Source organism: Rhinolophus hipposideros (genome assembly GCF_964194185.1).
Source record: "Rhinolophus hipposideros genome assembly, chromosome: X".
Classification (NCBI taxonomy): Eukaryota; Metazoa; Chordata; class Mammalia; order Chiroptera; family Rhinolophidae; genus Rhinolophus; species Rhinolophus hipposideros.
In genome coordinates this window covers 109,635,299-109,655,652 of record NC_138046.1, presented here as the reverse complement: position 1 = coordinate 109,655,652, position 20,354 = coordinate 109,635,299, and the positions used below count along the sequence as shown (strand labels likewise).

The 20,354-nt window shown below is 38.6% G+C and overlaps 1 protein-coding gene across 3 annotated transcripts in view; it reads left to right on the top strand.

Moving 5' to 3' along the window:
- POLA1 (DNA polymerase alpha 1, catalytic subunit) overlaps window positions 1-20,354 on the top strand; it is a 282,912-nt gene that overhangs the window by 123,011 nt on the left and 139,547 nt on the right. For all 3 annotated transcript variants that reach the window (XM_081042752.1, XM_081042753.1, XM_081042754.1), the window contains exons 32-34: window positions 4,040-4,214; window positions 17,179-17,357; window positions 19,134-19,265. In XM_081042752.1, the coding sequence (XP_080898878.1) occupies window positions 4,040-4,214; window positions 17,179-17,357; window positions 19,134-19,265 (486 nt within the window). The remainder of the gene's footprint in view (window positions 1-4,039; window positions 4,215-17,178; window positions 17,358-19,133; window positions 19,266-20,354) is intronic.

Below are 20,354 nucleotides of genomic sequence, written 5' to 3'. Positions count from 1 at the left end.
AGTAACTCATTTCTTTTGAGAGCAGCCTGCCTGTAATAGGAATGGGGAGAAAGAGTAGAACAGAAGAGCATTTTTTTTTCTTTGAAAACATTTAACTCCAGTTGGAACAATGGACAGGTCTCGTTTCTGCTCTCTGTTAAAAATAAAATAAAATTAGGTCTGTCATAACTTCTATCCAAATCTTTAAAATTACTATGGGATGGTCTGTCTACCAAAAGGCATAAGTCATCTGAATAAGACTTTGTTTTTAATTAATGATTGCACTGTGTTGTTACAGTACACATTTTTAGATAAGCCTTAAGTTTCACCGCAATATGATGGACCTTTATCAAACTGCAATTAACGTGTTTATTTTTAAATCAGAATCTTTTCAAAATGTAAAAGTTGTCTGCCAATATGTGCTCAGTCCTGTAGATGATGTCCACAACAAGTGATGGAAGGACACGGACAGGAATGAGCACTTGACTCTGTCTCCCTCCTAGGGTTACTCTTGATTAAGAACTGGTACAAGAAGCCAATTCCTGCAAAAATATATTTCCTCAAATGGCTGACTCGCTCAAGCCCTTCATGTGCTTTGCATATTGCCTCAAACAAGTCTCACCTCAAAAAAAAAAAACAGTTTTCATATAAAGATTACCAAAATAAAGATTTTGGTAAATAGGCTAGTTTTTTTTTTTTTCACTTATGTCTTCACATACATGGAAAAACTCTTAGATTATGAATGACAGGAGCAGATGGCAGCATACAACTTTTAAAATGTATGCATAGGTTCTGTGAAATAGCATCTAATAATGAAATCCAGCCAGAGTTATATTTTGGCTAAACCTGTGATGGAGATAGATGTATGGTAGTATGACCAATGTATTTAAAAGTCAAGCTTATGTTCCTTGATGTCTAAATCAAGGTTTATGATATCTAGGCCTTCTGATATCTTCTTCTCAGGTCTTACTGATACTGAAAAGCTTAAATGCTGATGATGCTAATGTAGTACAATAAATCCAGTTTGATGTATTTTTCAACATTTCCCCCATCCAGTGGTGCTGGATCTAAACTTACTTGCTTGTCAAAACTGCAGTTTACGTTTCTTCCTATTTATTCTTCTTACTGTGTCTGAAGAAAAGCTGTAGGACTTTAATTTGCCTTTTCCTCTTAATAGTGGGACACACCCACTTTCACCAAAACTGCTGTGGGGGCAGAACCAGGAATGCAGTTTCCAGGCTCTCAGCCTCACATAGAAAGGTGCTGGCCCAGGTAGTAAATGGCCATCAACTGTGATTGGATGGCCATCAGCTGTGGCTAGTTGGCCGTCAGCTGTAACCAGTGAGCCATTGGCCACTAATGTAACTGCCATGGCTACGCTAACAGCTGATGGTGGCTGAGCTAACAAGTGCAGATTGCAGTTAGCAGGGCGGATTGCAGCTAGCAAGAGAGGTGGGTTGCCAGGGAAGTGGACGGCAGGTTGCGAACAGTGTGGCTCCTGCTTCCTGTGTCTCCAACCCAGCCGCCAGCGAGAATATAGCGGTATGACTCCCCTACCTATGGCCCCGTGGGTGTTCCTTTTTGGCCTCACCATGTCCTGCGTTCTTATGTGGGGAGCGGGAGCTGAGACCCTGTGTGACACCCTTCATGACAACTGCCTACCTCTTTTGCTTTTAAGCACTCAGATCATTCTTTCTGTGCTTCATAACACAACCATATTTTTTTTAAATGTCTGATTAGGCATTTTCAGAGAACTGCTTATTGCTCTAAGCAGAGGTGCCCTCCATCAATAGCCTGTCTCCTGAACAGGTTGTGTTCTGTTTAAAATTTTCATGTAGAATATCGTATTCTACTGATAATTTATTCAGACTATAAATTCAGATGAGTTCAGGGTAATATTTTTGGTACCTAATTTATATTATAGTTCATGGTCTTGTAAAACCTACACGAATTATTTGCTGAGATCTGAAATCAACTTCCACTTATTGGTTAAGTTTTAAATTCTCAATTATTTAACTTTCAGTGGACATAATTTCCATAAGGCATGCCTGTAACATTTGAAGGGGCCCGCTTATCTCCTGTTTAAAAATGTTTTCCATTAGTTTCCTACTAAAGATGACTACATAGTTTTGAATGAATTAACTCCACCTGGTTGTCTCTGTGAGGTATGTGTTTTGAAGTTCACAAATTACTACATGGGCACTTCCAGGAAGAACAATATGGCTCCTTAGTCTGTTTTTAAAGGTGTGTGCTACATGTTACTGCATACACCATGGGGTCTTGCTAGGTTTGAGAATTAGGTCTTTGAGGGGTGGATCTTATGTCACGGCCTAAATGTTTTTCCAATACAATTCAGCGAAACCTGCCATGTTATCAATTCCTTTAATTTAGTCATGTTTGAGCTCAGATTTTTTAAATACAATAGGAGATATGTTTGGGTTACTGTTAAAACTAGTCTTTTGTGTGGATATTTAAAATAAAGTCTTTTCAATTGAGAATATGTGTAGAAATTGTCAACTGCTTTTTTACAAAATACTTTACTATGAGAACATCTTCTAATGATATATTGGAAAGTAACCCAAGTGCTCTTTTTTTAAAAAAAAAAAACAACATTTGCCTCTACAAATCTGATTTTTATTCACCATTAAAAGTAAACTCAACATTGCTATAATATGAAGGACAGACCAGTTTTTTAAAAACTCTAATTCTATAAATTAATGGTATTTCACATGTTTGTTAAAAGGCATTCTGCATGCAGCTGTGGTGTGTAAAGACACTGCCCAAAGATATTTCACACACTTTCTGTCGTTGGCTATCACCATACTCTCATCTAACAATTCAGACTTCTGAAAGGGAAATATTTAAAGTTAATTCCGCCATTTTTTTACTGTGTTGTAAACTCCTGAAAAACAATTACAAGCAATTCTTTTTAATCTGTGATTTGCTTCCTTTCTCGGTATTTCATTATATCTTAGAATAGGTAGAACCTAGTTGGTAAGCATCCCAGTTTGTTTCCGTCAGGAATCTCTCCAGAGAAGGAAGCCCCTGCTCCAGTTGCGGTAAAGATGGCCGTGTGGAAGGTTGCCTCTACCTTGCGCTGGGCACTGAGCTGAGAAGGGACTGATTGTAGCAGGAATGAAAGAAGACGACTCACAGTATAATCAGTTTTGCAGAGCAGCTGAGCACTGTAAATAGTTATAATTTACTAGCTGAATATTAAATTCTGTTGTTGCAGACGAGAAGAAGAGTGGAGTTGGATGTTGGTCCAGTAGAGTGATGACTTTTTGATTCACAGATGATGGTGGCATCACCACCAATGACACGGAATTTCACAACTTTTTTATAGAGTTAAGGGGAAGCCCTCGAAAGGCTCTCTGACCCATCTTCCTTGCCCTGAAGAGCCACATAAACAGCGCAAAGTGACATGCCCTTCATTCCAGTGGCCAAATATTTTGTTTCTAAGGCACTGCCAGTCCACCAGATACCTCATTAATTTTACTTTAACTATTAAATCTTGTACATAAGTGACTACTCTGTGAGTTTCATCCCCCTGTCTTTTCCCCTTGCTTGTTTGTGTCTCACTGATACATACAGCTCTCAGGGGAAGTATTACCCCCAGAGCCTTTTAGATGATACTGTGACTACGTTGCCTACATGAAGGGATCATTAACATAATAAAAGGACCACACATGTTTCTTGTCATCACTCGTAAAAGGCCCTTGTGACTGACTAGACTAATTGTTAGCAAGTCTTCTCAATGTGTTTCTGTGATGTGGCAGGTGGAATTATTTAATCTAGTTATGCCATCTTGTTGGTTTCATGTTTCAACAAAAAATAGAACACAACACATGCTGCTGGATTTACATTCTTGGACAGTAGGCGAGATGTTCTCCTTCATCTTCCTACTCTTAGATGCATATGAAATATTCACCCACAGGTCAAAAGGACTTGGTGTTTGGAATTGAATACACAACATTTGAATTGTCCTTTTTGACCAAGCAAGTATGTATGTATTGTTGAATTTGACACAACTTGACCTATATACCATGTCCTCTTGCAGGATGGGTCAAACCTGAGCGCGAGTCAAAGGGCCTATGCACCTGAGCAGCTGCAGAAACAGGACAATTTAACCATTGACACCCAGTACTACCTGGCCCAGCAGATCCACCCAGTCGTGGCTCGGATCTGTGAGCCCATAGATGGAATTGATGCTGTCCTCATTGCAACGTGGTTAGGTAAGTGCCCTGAGCTCATGTAGCGCCTCACCTGTCCACAGCAATGCACGGGTCCTCCCTCCTTTGACTCTTGTCGGCCCTTTTCTAGGCATGGCGCTGTGCCGAGCGAGCACTTCTTGGTTTGTGCTTGGGCATTTATCTTTGGTGGTTTGGTGACCAGTGTCTGTCTCCCCTCTTAGACTGTGAACCCTGCATACTTGGTGCCTCTGTAACCACATGCCTGCTCCGTAGTTGGTACTCAATCAGTAAATGCTGAGGACAGGGAGGGAAGGTAAAAGAAAGGATGGAGAGGATTGTAGGCGCCATTTTAAGTCTCTGAATTTACGTTGTTGTAGCTTTAATTAGTGAATTTCTATTAATAAGGAGATTGATGGTATCTTGATTATTGGGTCATTTTATCTCTGTCTCTAAAGGTATTGTCATGTAAAGTGAGAAAACAGGACTTTTTTAACATTGAAAAGTTTATTCTCACTTGTATTTAAATTCTTCTAAAATTGGACTCCCTGTTATCGTCTAGGAATTGGCTGATTCCTAACATCCCAGGAGGTGCCAGCCAACGCTGAAACCTCAATGTTTCTTTGACATTTTGCTGTGTCACCAGATTGTCATTTCTTGCTTAGAAATATATTTCATAACCTGTGTTGGTTTCATTTCTAGACGACCAGCATGTAGAGAGTTATATTGCCTTAAGCTGTCCACTCTCTATTCCATTGTACGCACACATGAACATTTTTAGAGTACTGTCTAACGAAGTCCTCACTATCTATACGTCAAGTCCGGAGGCACCTTTGGCAGTTATAGACTCTAACTTTCTAGCTGCAACCTGTATTTCTTAATCTAGCTGCAAGCCTTATTTCTTAATCAGTATATTCAGGGTCCCTGCTTCATGGAACATTCTCCCCCCCCCTTCTCATGGAAACGTCTGGCTTACGCCATGGGCTTTTGCATCTGAGGGCCTTGTGTTCAAATGCCGGCTGTGGCTCTGTGGCTTTGGTAAGCCTGTAAACCTTGGTCTAAGCCTTGGTTTCTGGAGTCATGGACTAGAGCTGCTCTGAGGGAGTGATACGGTGGTGTGTGTGAGATGCTCGGAACAGGCCCAGAGCAGAGGGCATGGTCAGTGCGTGCCGTCAGCCACGTCCCACCCTCTTGCCAGGTTCCTGCATAAAGATGCCCACGCTCCTCCGGTCCATGAGATCTGCACATAGTTAGTGCTCAGTGCACGTCTGCGGTCTGAGATTGGACAGATGAATGATCAAGTCACATATTTGCCATCCTGCCCCTGCTGAGTTTGTGTCTGAGCTCCTCCTGCCAGCCCGTTTCCACTATCCCATCAGTGTCTGCTCTGGAAGTGGAAGCTCATTTTTGACATTTGCCTAAGCAAAACATAATTAGGAAGATAAAATTCTGCTACCCAAATCATCATATAATGTATTCTCAAAGTTGAGTTGTATTTGATGATATTTATAAATCCTCAGCTGGGAGGTGGGAGTGGAAGCGCATAACGTCTTTTAGCTTCCTTCTTTTCTCTCTCTCCTCTGCGTTGAGTGCTTACTCTACTGGGTGCTGTGATAAGTATTTTGCTTATGTTTCTCATTGAATCCTTGGAACGACCTCATGAGGGTACGGGGTATTAATTCCGTTTTGCAGAGAAGGAAGCCGAGGCTTAGAGGACTGACTCACTTGGTCTTGTCACATAGCTAGTAAGTGGCTGGCCATGGCTGGATTGGGACCCAGCTCTGCGCGACCATAAAGCTTGTGCCCTTAACGACCGTGCTACCCTGCACTGCCCTTCTTAGCTCTGAGATGGGGTCACACGTATCCTCAGCCAGGAGTGGGATGGCGTGGATACGAAGCATAGGAGCTTCGTATTCTCCCTTCTGTCCCCAGTGTGGGTCCCACCCCTCCCCACTGAAAACCCCTGAGCAAAGCTGTTTCTTTGTTTCGGTGAGATTCCCAGTTTTTCCATTTGTGTCATCACATGGTATTGGCTTTTGCAGTGCTGAGGAGGGGTAAATGGAACAGGCCCCACCCCGTGAGTGACATTTCTCAGCTAAGTGTGGAGCCTTGTGTTTCAGCAAAAGAGCGATAGAGTAAAGGGTGGTGGAGCCTGCCCACCAGATACCCTGACGTCCACTCAGATACGCATATCAGGAGGGGGCCAGATTGATTCTGTTGGTTCCAGGGTCATATTTCAGATCATTTTTTTAAATCTACATTAAGTAGTAAGCAGATTTTGACTTTCTTCAGGGCAGGCTATCCTAACTGCAGCAGCCTAATAAGCTGCCTTATGAATCTAGTTTTCACAGGGAATTTTCCCAGCTGGCAGCCCTCGTGGGTCCCGTCTTCAGAGGGTTCCTGGTATTGCTGACTGATCCCCGTCTCCAGAGGGAACGTGCTGTGCTGCTTGTGCACGGTCTCACGTGTCTCCATCTCGCCTCCTTCATCACCTGAAAGCTCTAGGTGACCTCATAACCTGAAAGCCCTGGCAGTGCGGACGCTATTCTGGGCAGCCTCTTCTCAGGTCCAGGTAGCTGATTAGAGCTACCAGAAGGGCCTATGTCCTCGGCCCTGAAGGAGCTGCTGCTGCTCCCCCTTTTTATCTTATTTTTTCTCATTTTTATCCTTTGCCACTTGGCAGCAGTTTTTTTTTTCTCCCCCAATTTTTTTTTTTATTGGGGAACAGTGTGTTTCTCCAGGCCCCTCAGCTCCACGTCGTTGTCCTTCAATCTAGTTGTGGAGGGCGCAGCTCAGCTCCAAGTCCAGTCGCCGTTTTTAATCTTCAGTTGCAGGGGGCGCAGCCCACCATCCCATGCGGGAATTGAACCGGCAACCCTGTTATTCAGAGCCCGCGCTCTCACCACCTGAGCCATCTGGCTGATGGCAGCAGTTTTTATAGTGAAGGCGTGTGAGGTTTTTGTCGTGGTGCAGTCGCCCTCCTCCCCTTCTCGTCCTCTTCTCCCGCAGCAGCCCCTACCATCACCAGTGGTATCCACATATCTGTCTCCATTAGTGGTGAATCTCGTAGTCCTCTCTCCCTCTTTCCTCAGAGGAGGCCCCATGTTCATGAAGTGTGGCGCAGCAAGTGCCAGTCACCATGAAGATCTGGAGCAAACATCGCCGTTTACCAGGCAGGTCTTTGCAGGCATCTGCCCCCTGCCCTATTCAGTAGCTACCCTTTGATCTGCATCCTTTGTTCCTCCACCCCAAGTGAAAAATTAGGGTGGCTGTTCTTCACTAGGGGATTTGAGGGCCCTGCTATCAGTTCTCACTTAGCCTGTGGTTTTAGAGAGGAGGAGGGAGGAGATGGGGAAGTGGTGGGAAAGTAAGGGGAGTGTTAGGGGGTGCGTGGTTTCTAAGAGGTGCAAGCTGTAGGCATAAAATTACTGTAATTTGTTTTTAAAATTCTAAATCTGTTTTCTTTATATAAAAAAACTGCAGTTAGTGAACTGACACTGTTAAATAAGTTGAAGTGTACAAATGTATACATAAAATACAAGCCCTCCAACTGCCTAATCACAGACATAAAATAATTCTCTTGCTTGTAATGTAGTTTTTATCTTTGATTAATGAAATGTATTATAGTGTTGAAACTTTAGTGAAGTTTGATACTTTGTCCTTTGAGTTAGTACAAAGAAATCAGGAATAATGGCATAATTTCATTTAGGAAAATTATTAAGTTCATGATTTTTTATTTTTAAGACTCTTTTGTGGAGAGCAACTATATTTTTCAACTACCTTTTTCTTTTTCTATTGCTTTTATACCGCTTTCCTTGAAATGAAAGGCAAGCATCAAGTGTTGGTTTTTATCCTGTGGCTTCACTTTGAACATTTTCTATTTCTCCCCGTCAAGAAACCTCCTGAAGTCTGTCTGGTGGCATGTTGCATGGCCAGGTATTCTGTATGGGAAGGCCATTTTAGTAAAAAGGAGAGAGGATAGTCTATTAAACGAGTGAATGAGTAAGTCTGTTGAATTGAAAGAGAATGATTTGTTCTCTAATAACTAATGGTCCTCATTATCCCACAGTAAAATGTGTATCATTTTTCTGAAACCCATGCAAGATTATTGCTATTGGGCTTACATAAAGCAAAATTTTACTCTTTTCCATCTGTGAATAGAAAAAAATATAGTATTACTCTTCTATACAATAGCCCTATGGGAACCATGGCCACTGAAACTTGGAACTCTTAGCTTTTGTTCTCCAGACTATAGGTTTTTCTCTCTCTTGTTCTAATGAAAGCTCTCTATATTCTGTGGATGAAATATTCACAGTGTGCGTCAACATCCAAATCGTCTTCTGTACCTAGCAAAACAAGCCAGTGATGAGAATAGTCTAAAGTTCATTCTTGAGTTTCATCCTTTAATAAATTTACGTTTCATGTATAACGATACTTAGAATTATATATTTCCTCCAATGAGTGATGATTTGTACAATAGCTGTCAAGTACATTTCTTCATGGTCAGTGATAAAAATTTCAGGCATTTACCCATCTGGGCAGTTTTCTCATTTGTCCTGAGAAATTATTGATGTTTGAAGAACGTGAGAATTTAAAATTTTAATCTCTGAAAGTAGTGCTTGAAACAAGACAGGACACATTTAACCTAGTGCATTCCTGGGTTAAATTAGAAGTAAAAATTCTTTTTAAAAAAATGGCTGTACCACTCATGTTACAGAAGGTAATTTTTCTCAGTAGACAGGATCCAGTAACATCTTATAAGAAATAAGTGCAACACTGGGCCAAGCGGTGTTTGGGGTACCTTTGACAGACTACAAAAGATGGGGAGTAGAATGCAATACAGGTGGTTGGGAGTAGAATGATGTCACCAGCAGGCGCCTCAGGTATTACTTTATCAATCAAGACTTTTGCCTTTTTTCATGATTAAGCTCTTATGTAGAAGAATGCCCATACATGACCTTCATTTCCAAACCTTAAATATTTTCTATAAAATAATTAATAGTAAAATTTAAGTAGATCGCACCAAATGCAAAGTAGGACATTAAATCTCGTCAGCTGGTAAGAGCCACCTCTTCCAGGGTGGAGTGCCATTCCACGTGCCTGACCAGACGGCTCATGCTCCCAGCCTGGTTTTGTATCCATTGAATGGACTGATGGTGAAGACCTGCTCCTGTCAGCATCTTAATGGGTGCTCTAGGGATACAGAGTTGACTCAGCCTTAGCTTCTTTATTCAAATACAGCCCAGTACACTTAGTTGATTTCACCATTGTGGGGAAGTCTAGTGGACAACACCAGGTATGTCCCGGAAGAGGTAAAATAAAGGACTGTTGATGTTCAGGGGAGCAGAGACCACTTCTAGCTGGGGCCACCAGAGAGGAGTGTATAGACATGGAGGCATTTGAGGCATTGTGGGAATGTGTTGTGGAGAGGCCTGTGTGGAGCTTGGAATGGCTGCCTTTACCCACCCCCACCTTCATGGCAGTAGTCCATGCCATCTCAGCCACTCCCCGTGGCACGTCCGGGAATTCACAGAGAGCCTGTTAAAGTGTATCAGTTGCAAAGCTTTGCGCCTCCGTCCCTATAAGGGAAGCACATGATTTTTTTTCTGCCCCACTAGCCCACAACGCTGAGGGCCTACAGTGACACTTCTCACCTACTCAAGCAGAGACCTCTGAGAACTGACAACTGGGAACCAAATTAGAGCATGTTTAGAATAATCGCTCAGACTAGTAATTCCTAACTTTGCCTTCGTAACACTTGGAGTTTCCAAAGGAAAATGGGAATTTATTGATTTCAGTTAGGTCAATTTTTAAAAAAATTAACTTTATTGAGGGAGAATTGACAAACATAATTGTATAAATCTAGTGTACAGCAACGATGGTTTGATGTACGTACATTGTAGAATGATTATCATTGTAGAATGATTATCAAGACCAAGATAGTTAACACATCCATCACCTCATATTAACTCTTTTTTTTTTCAGTTAACTCTTTTTGTAGTGAGAATACTTAAGATCTAATCTCAGCAACTTTGAAGTATACAATACCATGTTATTAACTATAGGTCCATTTAAAAAAAAATACATTATTTTAATTAAGTACACCAAAATGACACGAAGATTATGTAGCCTGTAGAAAAATGGGTAAGACAGAATAAGTGAAAACAGCTGAATACAGCACTGTACATAGATACTTAAATTATATTGAATATATATGTGTGTGAATAAGACAGGAAAGGGTGAAGATGGTGAATTAGAGGTTCTTGTTAAAAAAGTCAATATTTTTATTTTACTAATTTTGTACAAAATCAGAAGGAAGAAAAAATGGCTAGATACTTGCTAACTCACTTCTAAAATGGTGGGTGTTTAGGGACCTTCAGACTGGCTCTTTTCCCCCCATATCTACCAACATATCTGGAGAGAAGAGGGCTTTGTTGTAAGAGAAGCAATTTTTGGTCTATTGACTTTCCAAACATTTTTTCAACATAAAGTTACTATCTTTTCTCAGATTTAGAAATAGGAAAGAAGACACTTCTGCAGTTTTCTCCTGCGCAGAGATACATGTCTCAGGAAGTTCAAATTCACGTTCAGACATGTCATCAAGGGCATTAAAAACAGAGTGAGATCACGAAACTGCTGCCCATCAGGATTTTTTTTTTCTGCCAAGATTTTGGGAGTTATCATCTCCAGGACAATAAAAAAATCTTTGGAGTTTATTTAACCCAGGGGTTTGGATGACATTTCTTTTAAAATACTCAGAAATTTTTCATTTGTCTTATGGAGAGGTTTATGGTTGGTGGGAAAGGCAGTTTCAGTTGTCTGGCACGTGTATAGTCCATTGTTTAAGTTGGATCTACAGTATTTTTAAATATTTTATTATGGAAAATTCTAAACATGTAAAATAGTAATGAGAATTGCATAAGAAGCCGCGTGTGCTTGACACCCAGCTTCATTTGTCTGCAACTGTGGCCAGCCTTACTCCATTTTTCCTCCTCCTGATTATTTTAGAGTATATCATAGAGATCATATAATTTTATCTGTAAATATTTCATTTTGCATTTCTACAAAACAAGGATTCCCCCTTTTCAACATAGCTACAATATTATCATCACTAAAAATAAAAACCCTACATTTCCTTCATTTTGTCAAATATCTAATAAGTGTTCATATTTCTCTGGTCAGATTATGAATGTACTTCTTTTAAAAAGCTCTTTGTTTGAATTGGAGTCCATTGAGGGTCCATGTGAGAGTTAATCTCCTCTTACCTTTTTTTCATCCTTTTCACTTATTTGTTAAAGATACTGGGGTTTGTTTGGTTTTCGTTTTGTTATATTTTGTTTTGTTTTTGCCTTACAGAATTTCCCTTGTTCTGGTCTTGGCCAGTGGTACCCCAGTGGTATCCTTTGACATGTTCCTCTGTCCCCTGTATTCCCTGTAAGGTGGTAGGTTAGCGCTAGAGACGTGCCCATAGTTCAGTTCACTTTATTTTAATTTTTGCTCATACTCCTTCCTAGGTGATGGTGTGTGCATCTGTGAGGAGGTACAAGATGTCTGGTTGGAATGTAACACATTTTGAAACAAACATAGGTATATCAGAAGAAATATTCAGTACTCGCTTTTCTTACCTTTTCCAATGTGCATTTTCTCGTGTAACATACATACAGAAAAGTACACAAAACCTAACAGAACAGCTTGAAGAAGTTTCACAAAGTAAACCCATACCAGTGTAGTCAGCACTGAGCTCAAGAAAACAGAATATTACTACACCCCCAGAAGCACCCTCATGTCTCCTTCTAGAAGCTATCCTCTACCCCTGAAAATTACTATTGTTACTTCTGACATCACAGATGAGGTTTTCTTATTTTTGCATGTCATACAAGTTGTGTCTTTATTCTTTGTGTCTGACTACTTTCATTCAATATGTTTGTGAGATTGGTCCATGTGGTTGTACTTCATTACTGTGTAGTATTTCTTTGTTTGAATATACCACACTCTGTGACTTTTCTCACCTGTGGATTTTTTCCACATTTGAGCAATTATGAGTAGCGCTGCTTTAAGTATTCTTGCACATGACTTCTGTGGAACAATTGCATGTATTTCTGTTGGGTATATACTTAGGAGGAGAATTGCTAGGTCACGGGGGACATGTACTCGTATGTTCAGGTTTAGTAGATACTACCAATTTTTCAAAGTGGTTCTAATTTACACCCCCTACTGTATGAGTGCTCTGTGTTCTCACCAAGCCTTGGTGTTTTCTTTCTTCTTCATCTTCTATGGTGGAATAATGTTGTGGTTTTAATTTGCCTTTCTTTGATGACTAACAGTGTTGAGTACCTGTTTGCATGCCTGTTGGCCATTTGAATGTCTCCTTTTGTGAGGTGCCTCTTCAAGTCTTATTCTACTTTTCTGTTGGGTTGTCCTTTTCTTACTGACTTGCAGACATTCATTCTGAATGAGTCCTTTGGAAATATATGCCACAGACATCTTGTCTTTGGTGTGCTGTTTTTCCCCCCAAGTATAATTTACATATCGTGAAATGCTACAATCTTAAGAGTATCATACAGTTTATCTAGACACAGAACATTTCCGTCACCTAGAGAGTTCCCTTGTACCCCTTCCTAGTCCGTACCCCCTCCCCCACAAAAGCAAACACTCATCTGTTTTCTATCACGATAGGTTAGTTTTGCCTATTACAGAATTTTGTGTAAATGATTTCCTATGGTATATACTTTTTTTGTTTGGCTTCTTGCACGTAACATATTTTTGGGAGTCATTCATCTTTTTGCCTCTGTCAGTATTCATCCTTTTTCATTGCTGAGTAGTATTCCATGATAGATTATATTAATATTAGGTTATTCATGCTTATGTTGATGGGCATCTGGATTGCTTCCAATTTCTGGTTATTAAGAACAAAGCTGTCAAACATTCTTGTGCAAGGCTTTCTATGGATGTAGCATTCACCTTTTAAAAATTTATTAAGTATTTTTCTTTAATCATACTAAATTTTCAGTTTGTGTATTGTTCTCTGAGAAGTCCAGATATAAGAATGCCTGGATTTGTGCAAAAGATAAATGATTTATTTCCTAAAAGAAATTTTTAGAGAAAAAGTTCACAGTAGGATTCCATTAATTAGCTTCCCTAGTTGTTTAAGTGAGTCATATTACAAGCAACTGCTTGGTTGTACATACCAGTTGGTCTGTTCGTTTGGAGTTTCATTCATAGGGATTTTTCCCTCTTCCCCCCTTGTGTGAACATACATAATTGGCTTTACTGTAGTTATTTGCAGTTGCACTAATAGAGACATTGTCTTTAAGAGAAAGAAAATTATTTGGTCAAATGTATTAACCTCTCTTTCACCGGTGTTTGGGACTTGTGTTTTGAACAGTGTAAATACTCCTTGGTAATGGTGGCAGGTGAACATTCTAAAAACAGGTAGTTTACAATGGTTAGAAAGTACAATGATAGGAAAAATAATGTTTTTGCTAAATGTCACTTTTGGAGGTGTGTATAATAAGAATATAAGAATATAAGTGAAAAACAGCACTGCTGAACTTCACCCCAATGCCGATGATGTTACTTTCTATAAATATTTCATGAAACATGAGAGCTTTGATCCTGTTCCCAAAATAATGTGAGATCCTATAAATTTTCTAATTATAAATGACAGTATTTTAATTTTCTTCCACTGCCCCTTCTGTGCCGCCCCCCGCACCCCTAGCCCAAGAAAAGGTGGTGTGAGTAGGTCACTACGAGTCATAGGATTGAATGAAAGCGTGCATCATTTCTGTTTATTGTGGGGAACACCACGGCTGCTATTCCTCCAGAGAACTGGTGCCAAGCCCAAGTGGGCTGCTCCTTTTATTCTGTGCCGGACCAAATGATTCAAGTCATCCGTCAGAAGCTAGTCTAGTAGAAGTGGAAGTTCCTTTTCTCAAATGGGGCATAAAGTTTATTTCTTTAAGCCAGTTGTTCAGAGAAAGCTCTCCGTTGAAGAGAGAAGGAATTTGGAATTCAGTCTTGCATCTCTTGCTCAAAGACTAATAGGATTACTTACTGTGTGGTGAGCGGTTTAATATTGATTATACAGTGTATATGCATGTATGCCAACTGCGATTATAAAGATTTTGCTTTGATGTCATTTCTGACAAAAGTCTTTAATTTTGGAGACAATAATTAGAAATGGAGTGCTCTGTAGCAGCTCTATTCCACACATTTAAAAATTCAGAATCCACCTCTAGGTGGCAGCACCAGATACTTTTTTCCTGTTGTTTCACTCCAGCCTTAATGAGTTATATACAAGCAGGAAAACTTTTAAGTCTCCTGAAACTTCGAAATAAGCTGCTTATTGCCAATTTCATGAGGATTTGGAAAAAATTATATGTTGAATAAGCCAGGGGGTTGTTTAAGCCTAGATTTTGACCTTTAAAAAAAAAAGATTCTCTCAGCGGTGATCCTTACTTTTTAACATGACATTGTATGTTTTCTTAAAAAGATTTAATTTAGCCCTCTGTGATTTTGCCTGTTGAACTTATAATTGTCCTCCCCCGCCCAAAATCACTTTTTAGGACATTTTTGTATACAAGTAATCTGTACAAGGATCATTATATGCCTAATTTTATAAGGTAATTACAGTGTTTTCTCCCTTTATATTTTAAAAATTTAACGTTGATTTATGACCAAGAGTGCTGAAATGAAGTCCCTTCTCTTGAATAAATTCAGCTTGGGAATAAATCTGAAGTAATTAGCTAGGCCAGTTGGCTTTGTCATTTCCATGAGCAGATAAGGGTTGCTTGTGGAAATGGACATTTAAATAGATGTTTCATAAGGCCAGATATTTTTTTCATAACTTGTGGCCACTTGTTGGGCTGTGCTCCATAAGTAGCAAGGTAACCCCCGTCTAGTTTTGGCTTACTCAGCAGGCAGCCTGCCCCCGCAGGGCCTGAGGTGCACCTAAAGGGGCCATGGCTGGTGGGGAGGCCTGGAAAGCTCTTTCATGGCTTCTCTGTCACAGCCCAGCCAGTTTTGTTCATGTGCAAAGCCAGCATTGTTTTGTTCCTTGATTTTTGGGTTGTGAAAGAAGCTTGCCTTTAAGAAAACCCTTCCTTATTATTTTTCTTGTTCCTTACTTCTTGAATAGTAATAGTCTGGGCAGTTGGTGAATAATGATGCCATCAGAGAAGAGGTGAAGCTGCTTTCTCATAATCGCAAATAAAGTGAGACATTATGTGACTACAGTTGGGTTTAGAACTAGAGTTGACGGAATTTGCAAGTTAGCCTTCACTACAGAAAAGAAATGGCATCGTTCACAGGCATGGTCTCTCACTCAATTCTGCTGCCCCTCCTTGTCTTTAAATGGCACACACTTAACTAATTTGCTGTTTCTCTTAGGGGATAAGTAACTTGTAAAATCAAAAAGTATATTGAATCATGGTGCCAAGCGACCTATGTTACAGTAATTTATGTCACTAACCAAGAACAGTTTTTCAAGTTGCTTTGTATGTGTATTTTGTTTTGTTTTTATTATACACCATCATGTTAGGAAATATTCACATTGATTAATTCTTACAAAGAGCAGCTATTAACTTGCTCTGCAGCATAAGCATGTGTTTTATCTAGTTTTCCAAATGCATAATGTTGAATGAATGTCATCTGGATTAAAGAGTTCATCCATTATTTTATGTTTTCATTCATTTGACATTTATGGAGTGTTCACCACGTGATAGGCACCATCGAAAACAGTTTGTCTGCTAATGTCTGATTTAAACTTCAAAAGCACATTGTCAGAGTACTATATCCATTTTACAGCTAAACAAACTGAGACTCAAATCTCAGCCTTATTCTTTCTTCAGCACGTTTCCCCTGTGTCAGAGTCAGCCTCAAGTCTTTTATATAAATTACTAGATGACACTTGACAATTGATCAAATAAGATTTAGGGTCTTGTTAGATTACTTACCTACCTATGTAGCTGTCGATAGAGTCAAAAACATTTTTAGATATTTTGGGTATTTGAACTTTTTCCTCAGTGACTATTTTATATTACTTAGTTGCCTTTATACTAAAATTAATATGATTGCTTTCCTTAGATTCCTAAACAGCCTAGAATCCTTAGGGATTGCTAAGGGGTGCTTTCAAGAAAACATTATAAGGTATAGTGTGGAATAATTATGTGTAAATTGGAATGGTGGATTTTGACAGACATGCTTTGACCAAGGGTAAATTAAGGTTGGTCTTAAAATGTTTCTTTCCTCAAATAGTTTGGGGAAACAAGATAGCATAAACTATGCATCAATTGATTTCTTGTGTCATTTTGACTGAAATATGGAAAGTATATTTGGTTTCTGGATTGTCGAGAACACTTTGGCCCATAGGATCTGTGGATTCATTTTTTTTTTTTGCACATATTTTAAGTTTCTGAATTCAGAACACTAAAAAACCATGCCGCGTTTTATCTTAGATGCTGCTACTGAATTTTAACCACTGAATTAGATTGCAACCTACATGCTGTTAACTACTGAGCCAAGATGGAATCGACCAGTGCATTGAAATCGGGGTTGGCAGTTGTGTCTGCACTTGAAGGAGTTGTAATAGCAGTGAACTTGTTTTCTTTAATGGGATTTTTATTCTATATTTTCAGTTTTAATGGTACTACTTTGATTTTAAGAGATTTTCTTAATAACAGTGCACATGTATTTGCGATTTTCACTGAAACTTGAAGAAAATAGTAAAACCTTCCTATAGAAGGCGTTAGTCACTTCCAAACCCAAATGTCCACTGGCATATTTGTATATTGTTTTAATGCTGTTTACTTGTTTTATTTATAATCTCTTATAAAAAGAGAAGCCATTTGTCCATGTGGCATGAGCCTCTGTCTTGAGTGCACATGGTTTTGTGTGTGTGCGTTAATTTAAAATCCTTCTTTTGTGCGTTTTCTTCTTTGGGGTATTTTTTGGATATGGGAATTGAACTAATTGTACCATACTGAATTTGTTGTTTCTTTTACCTCAATAGGACTCGACCCCACCCAATTTAGAGTGCATCATTGTCTTAAGGAGGAAGAGAATGATGATCTACGTGGTGGCCTAGCCCAGCTCACCGATGAAGAGAAATACAGGGACTGCGAGAGATTCAAATGCCCATGCCCTGTGTGTGGAACTGAGAATATTTACGATAGTGTCTTCGAGGGTTCGGTTAGTTGTTTCTTTTTATCTCCTTTTTCATTTTGTAAGCGAAGCAGTATAAAGGCCTTTTCTCCCCACTGTGTGTATAAAAAGGGAAAAACCATGCACATTGCTTTTATGTGTTTAACGAATTTCAGCATCATACGAATTCTACCTTCACAACTTTATTTCTGCTTGAAAACTCTAAGTAGAATGTGCTTGAATATTGTTTTTGGCTTCCTAGAGTGTGTGGCCTTGGTTTTTAAATGGAATCTCTTAAAATATCTACATTATCTTAAAGTATTTTTATTGTAATTCCTTAATTAGTAACCTATATTTCCCTACTCCCAACCCAATTTATTAAGACATAGAGCAATATTTTTCTTTATCTTAAATCAACTTAATGGGAACTAAGTGTTTTTGAAAAGTTTTTGTTTATCTGTACACATCCCACTTGCCTCCTTTTTGACAAAGGTACTCTGATTATCTTTTCTGCTGTCTTTGCATGCCAGACATTAAAAAGTCACAGGGAGACATTCCTTTCAAGAAGTACTGCCAAAAAATGTATCACTGACCTTGGATCAGAACTTGAAACCTAGCCAATTTACTTGATTCCACTGCAGTGTTATACATCTACTAGCCATTGGCAAATGAGTAGGCAGCAGAACCATGTAAAACCTTGAAGCTGAAAGAAAATACATCTTTTATCTAAATTAAAAGTAATTATTTTAAGTTAATTTGGACAAACAGCAGATGTTTTGCATTTTTTTGAATCAAAACAAAGCAGTCTTTGGATGCAAGTGCAAGGAAGAGGCAGACACAGATCAGCAATACTTGCTAAATCCTTGAGTTTTGCTTCATTACAGCTGTAAATAAGATAGTTAATTGCATGGAGGCTTGACGACTTGCAGATGGGCTAACTGTGGAAGAACCGATGTCAAGCTCTGAAATCTCTTCCACCTGGAATTGCTTAGTGTGGCGCGTAGGGTTATGTACCAGATTGGAGCACGAAACCAAGATGTTTTAAGTATCAAGAAGGAAAACAAATGCTCCAGAAACCCCAACAGTTTTCCTATATATTACATTTGCTTTGTCTTTGCTTAAAACAAAACAAAACAAGACATTTTCTCTAACTACTAATAATTAATTCTTTCAAATTTCTACTCTTCCTGCCTCCCCACCCCCAAATACATTTCATGGGGGGTTGTGTTGCAGAAATTTTAGATCTGCTAGGCTGACAGTAGGTGATTGCTTTGTGGTGTAATACTTAATTTTTAGGCTTTATTCTTAAAATTAGGTTGACAGTATGAAAGCAAACTAATGTCATTAGCTCTTACTTTATCCACGTTTGAAATGACTGATATGTGGTATATAAACCAAAAACAACAAAAGAACAAGACAAACAAATGAGAAACAAGAACTCATAGACACAGACAATAGTTAAGTGCAAATTTTAAATTTTGATTAATATATCTAAAAAGGATGTTTATTTCCAGTAAAGTGACTTTACTGGTACTTTCACCAGCAAATTAATTTATCCATAGAGTCTGTCATGTACTGAATGTTTTTTAAAAAGTGATTTTAGGGTTTTCCCTTTGACATCGTACTCCATTATGATGGTGGCAAGAGACAGCAAGGTATATGTGATTAAGAGGATCTTTGGGAGAAAGCAATTGAGAAAATAGGGTTAAAAATTCACCAATAAAGTGAATTAAGAATATTGTACACCCAGAACAACATGTAAGTTTCTAAGCACAAGAAACCTTTCATAACCTTTCGTGTAATTGTCTGTCGTGACTTCTGTAGGGAGCCGATATGGAGCCCAGCTTGTACCGTTGCAGTAACATCAACTGTAACGCTTCGCCTATGAACTTTCTGGTACAGCTGAACAACAAATTGATCTTGGACATCAGACGTTGCATTAAAAAATACTATGAAGTAAGTATCCATAGTGAGTTTCTTACATGCACAGCTTATTTAGGTTTGGTACTTGTTTGAAAATAAAACAATGTGGTTTTTAACTGTTGGTTTTTTATGAAACTGAAACATTTTAAAAAGACTTGGGAGGAAAATGATTTGATTTGCTATTGGGCATTATCTCTCTCCTTAATAAGGAATATTTTAAATAGGGAAATTTTCACTGTTGAGGACAAGTGAGAATATAATCAGAAAGTGATTTAATTTATTGTTTCCTAATGAGTAAGATTAAATGAAAGGGTCACTCAGATGTTTGGACAGAGGAAGGAAAATCAATATTGTCTATCTTTGTCAAGGAGAGGCATAATATCTTATGTTGTGATTTGAATAAACTGCCTGCTAGCTAATACTTGGTGTTTATGTGGTAATCGAAGCCATTTCATAGCTTAGTTGTCCCAGGAAATAGAACTAAATATATTTTAAATTTAAATGCAATTTGTCTGACATTTTAAAGACAATATCTAATTTGTAAAATATAGAGTAAAAATGGAGAACAGTGAGTGAGCTGTCGGTGTTAGAAAGGAGGCTTTTTTCAAAGTTTGTTTTTTTTTAACACATGTTGTATGAATGAGGTTTTTTTTCCTTCAAAAGTTAAAATAGAAAACTCCACAGTTCCCATTTTATTTTTCTTACTGTTTCCTATGTCATTTGTCATCTAAGCAAAATTTCTATTACTTGAAAGTTCACTGTGGCTTATTTAACGAAGCTACATTGGCAAGACATTTCTAGAAATGCTCAGATTCTATTGGGTAAGACCCATGACTGATCAATATTTTTCTGTAATTACTACTTATGTGTTAGTTAGCATACAATGTAGCATTTTCTTCTTTAAAATGGATCTAATTAAATGAAAATCGAGTATTAGATCATTAGCACGAATAGTGAAAACAGAGTTAAAGTATTGTGATTTTGGAGTAAAATAATTTGTATTTGTCCAAAAAAAAAAAAAAAAACCCCAAGTAGGTTTGTCTGAAGATATTTTTAAAACAATAAGTATGCCTACATTTTGAGAAATCTGAAACATTTTAGTGAATAATGCTGTGCTGTTCT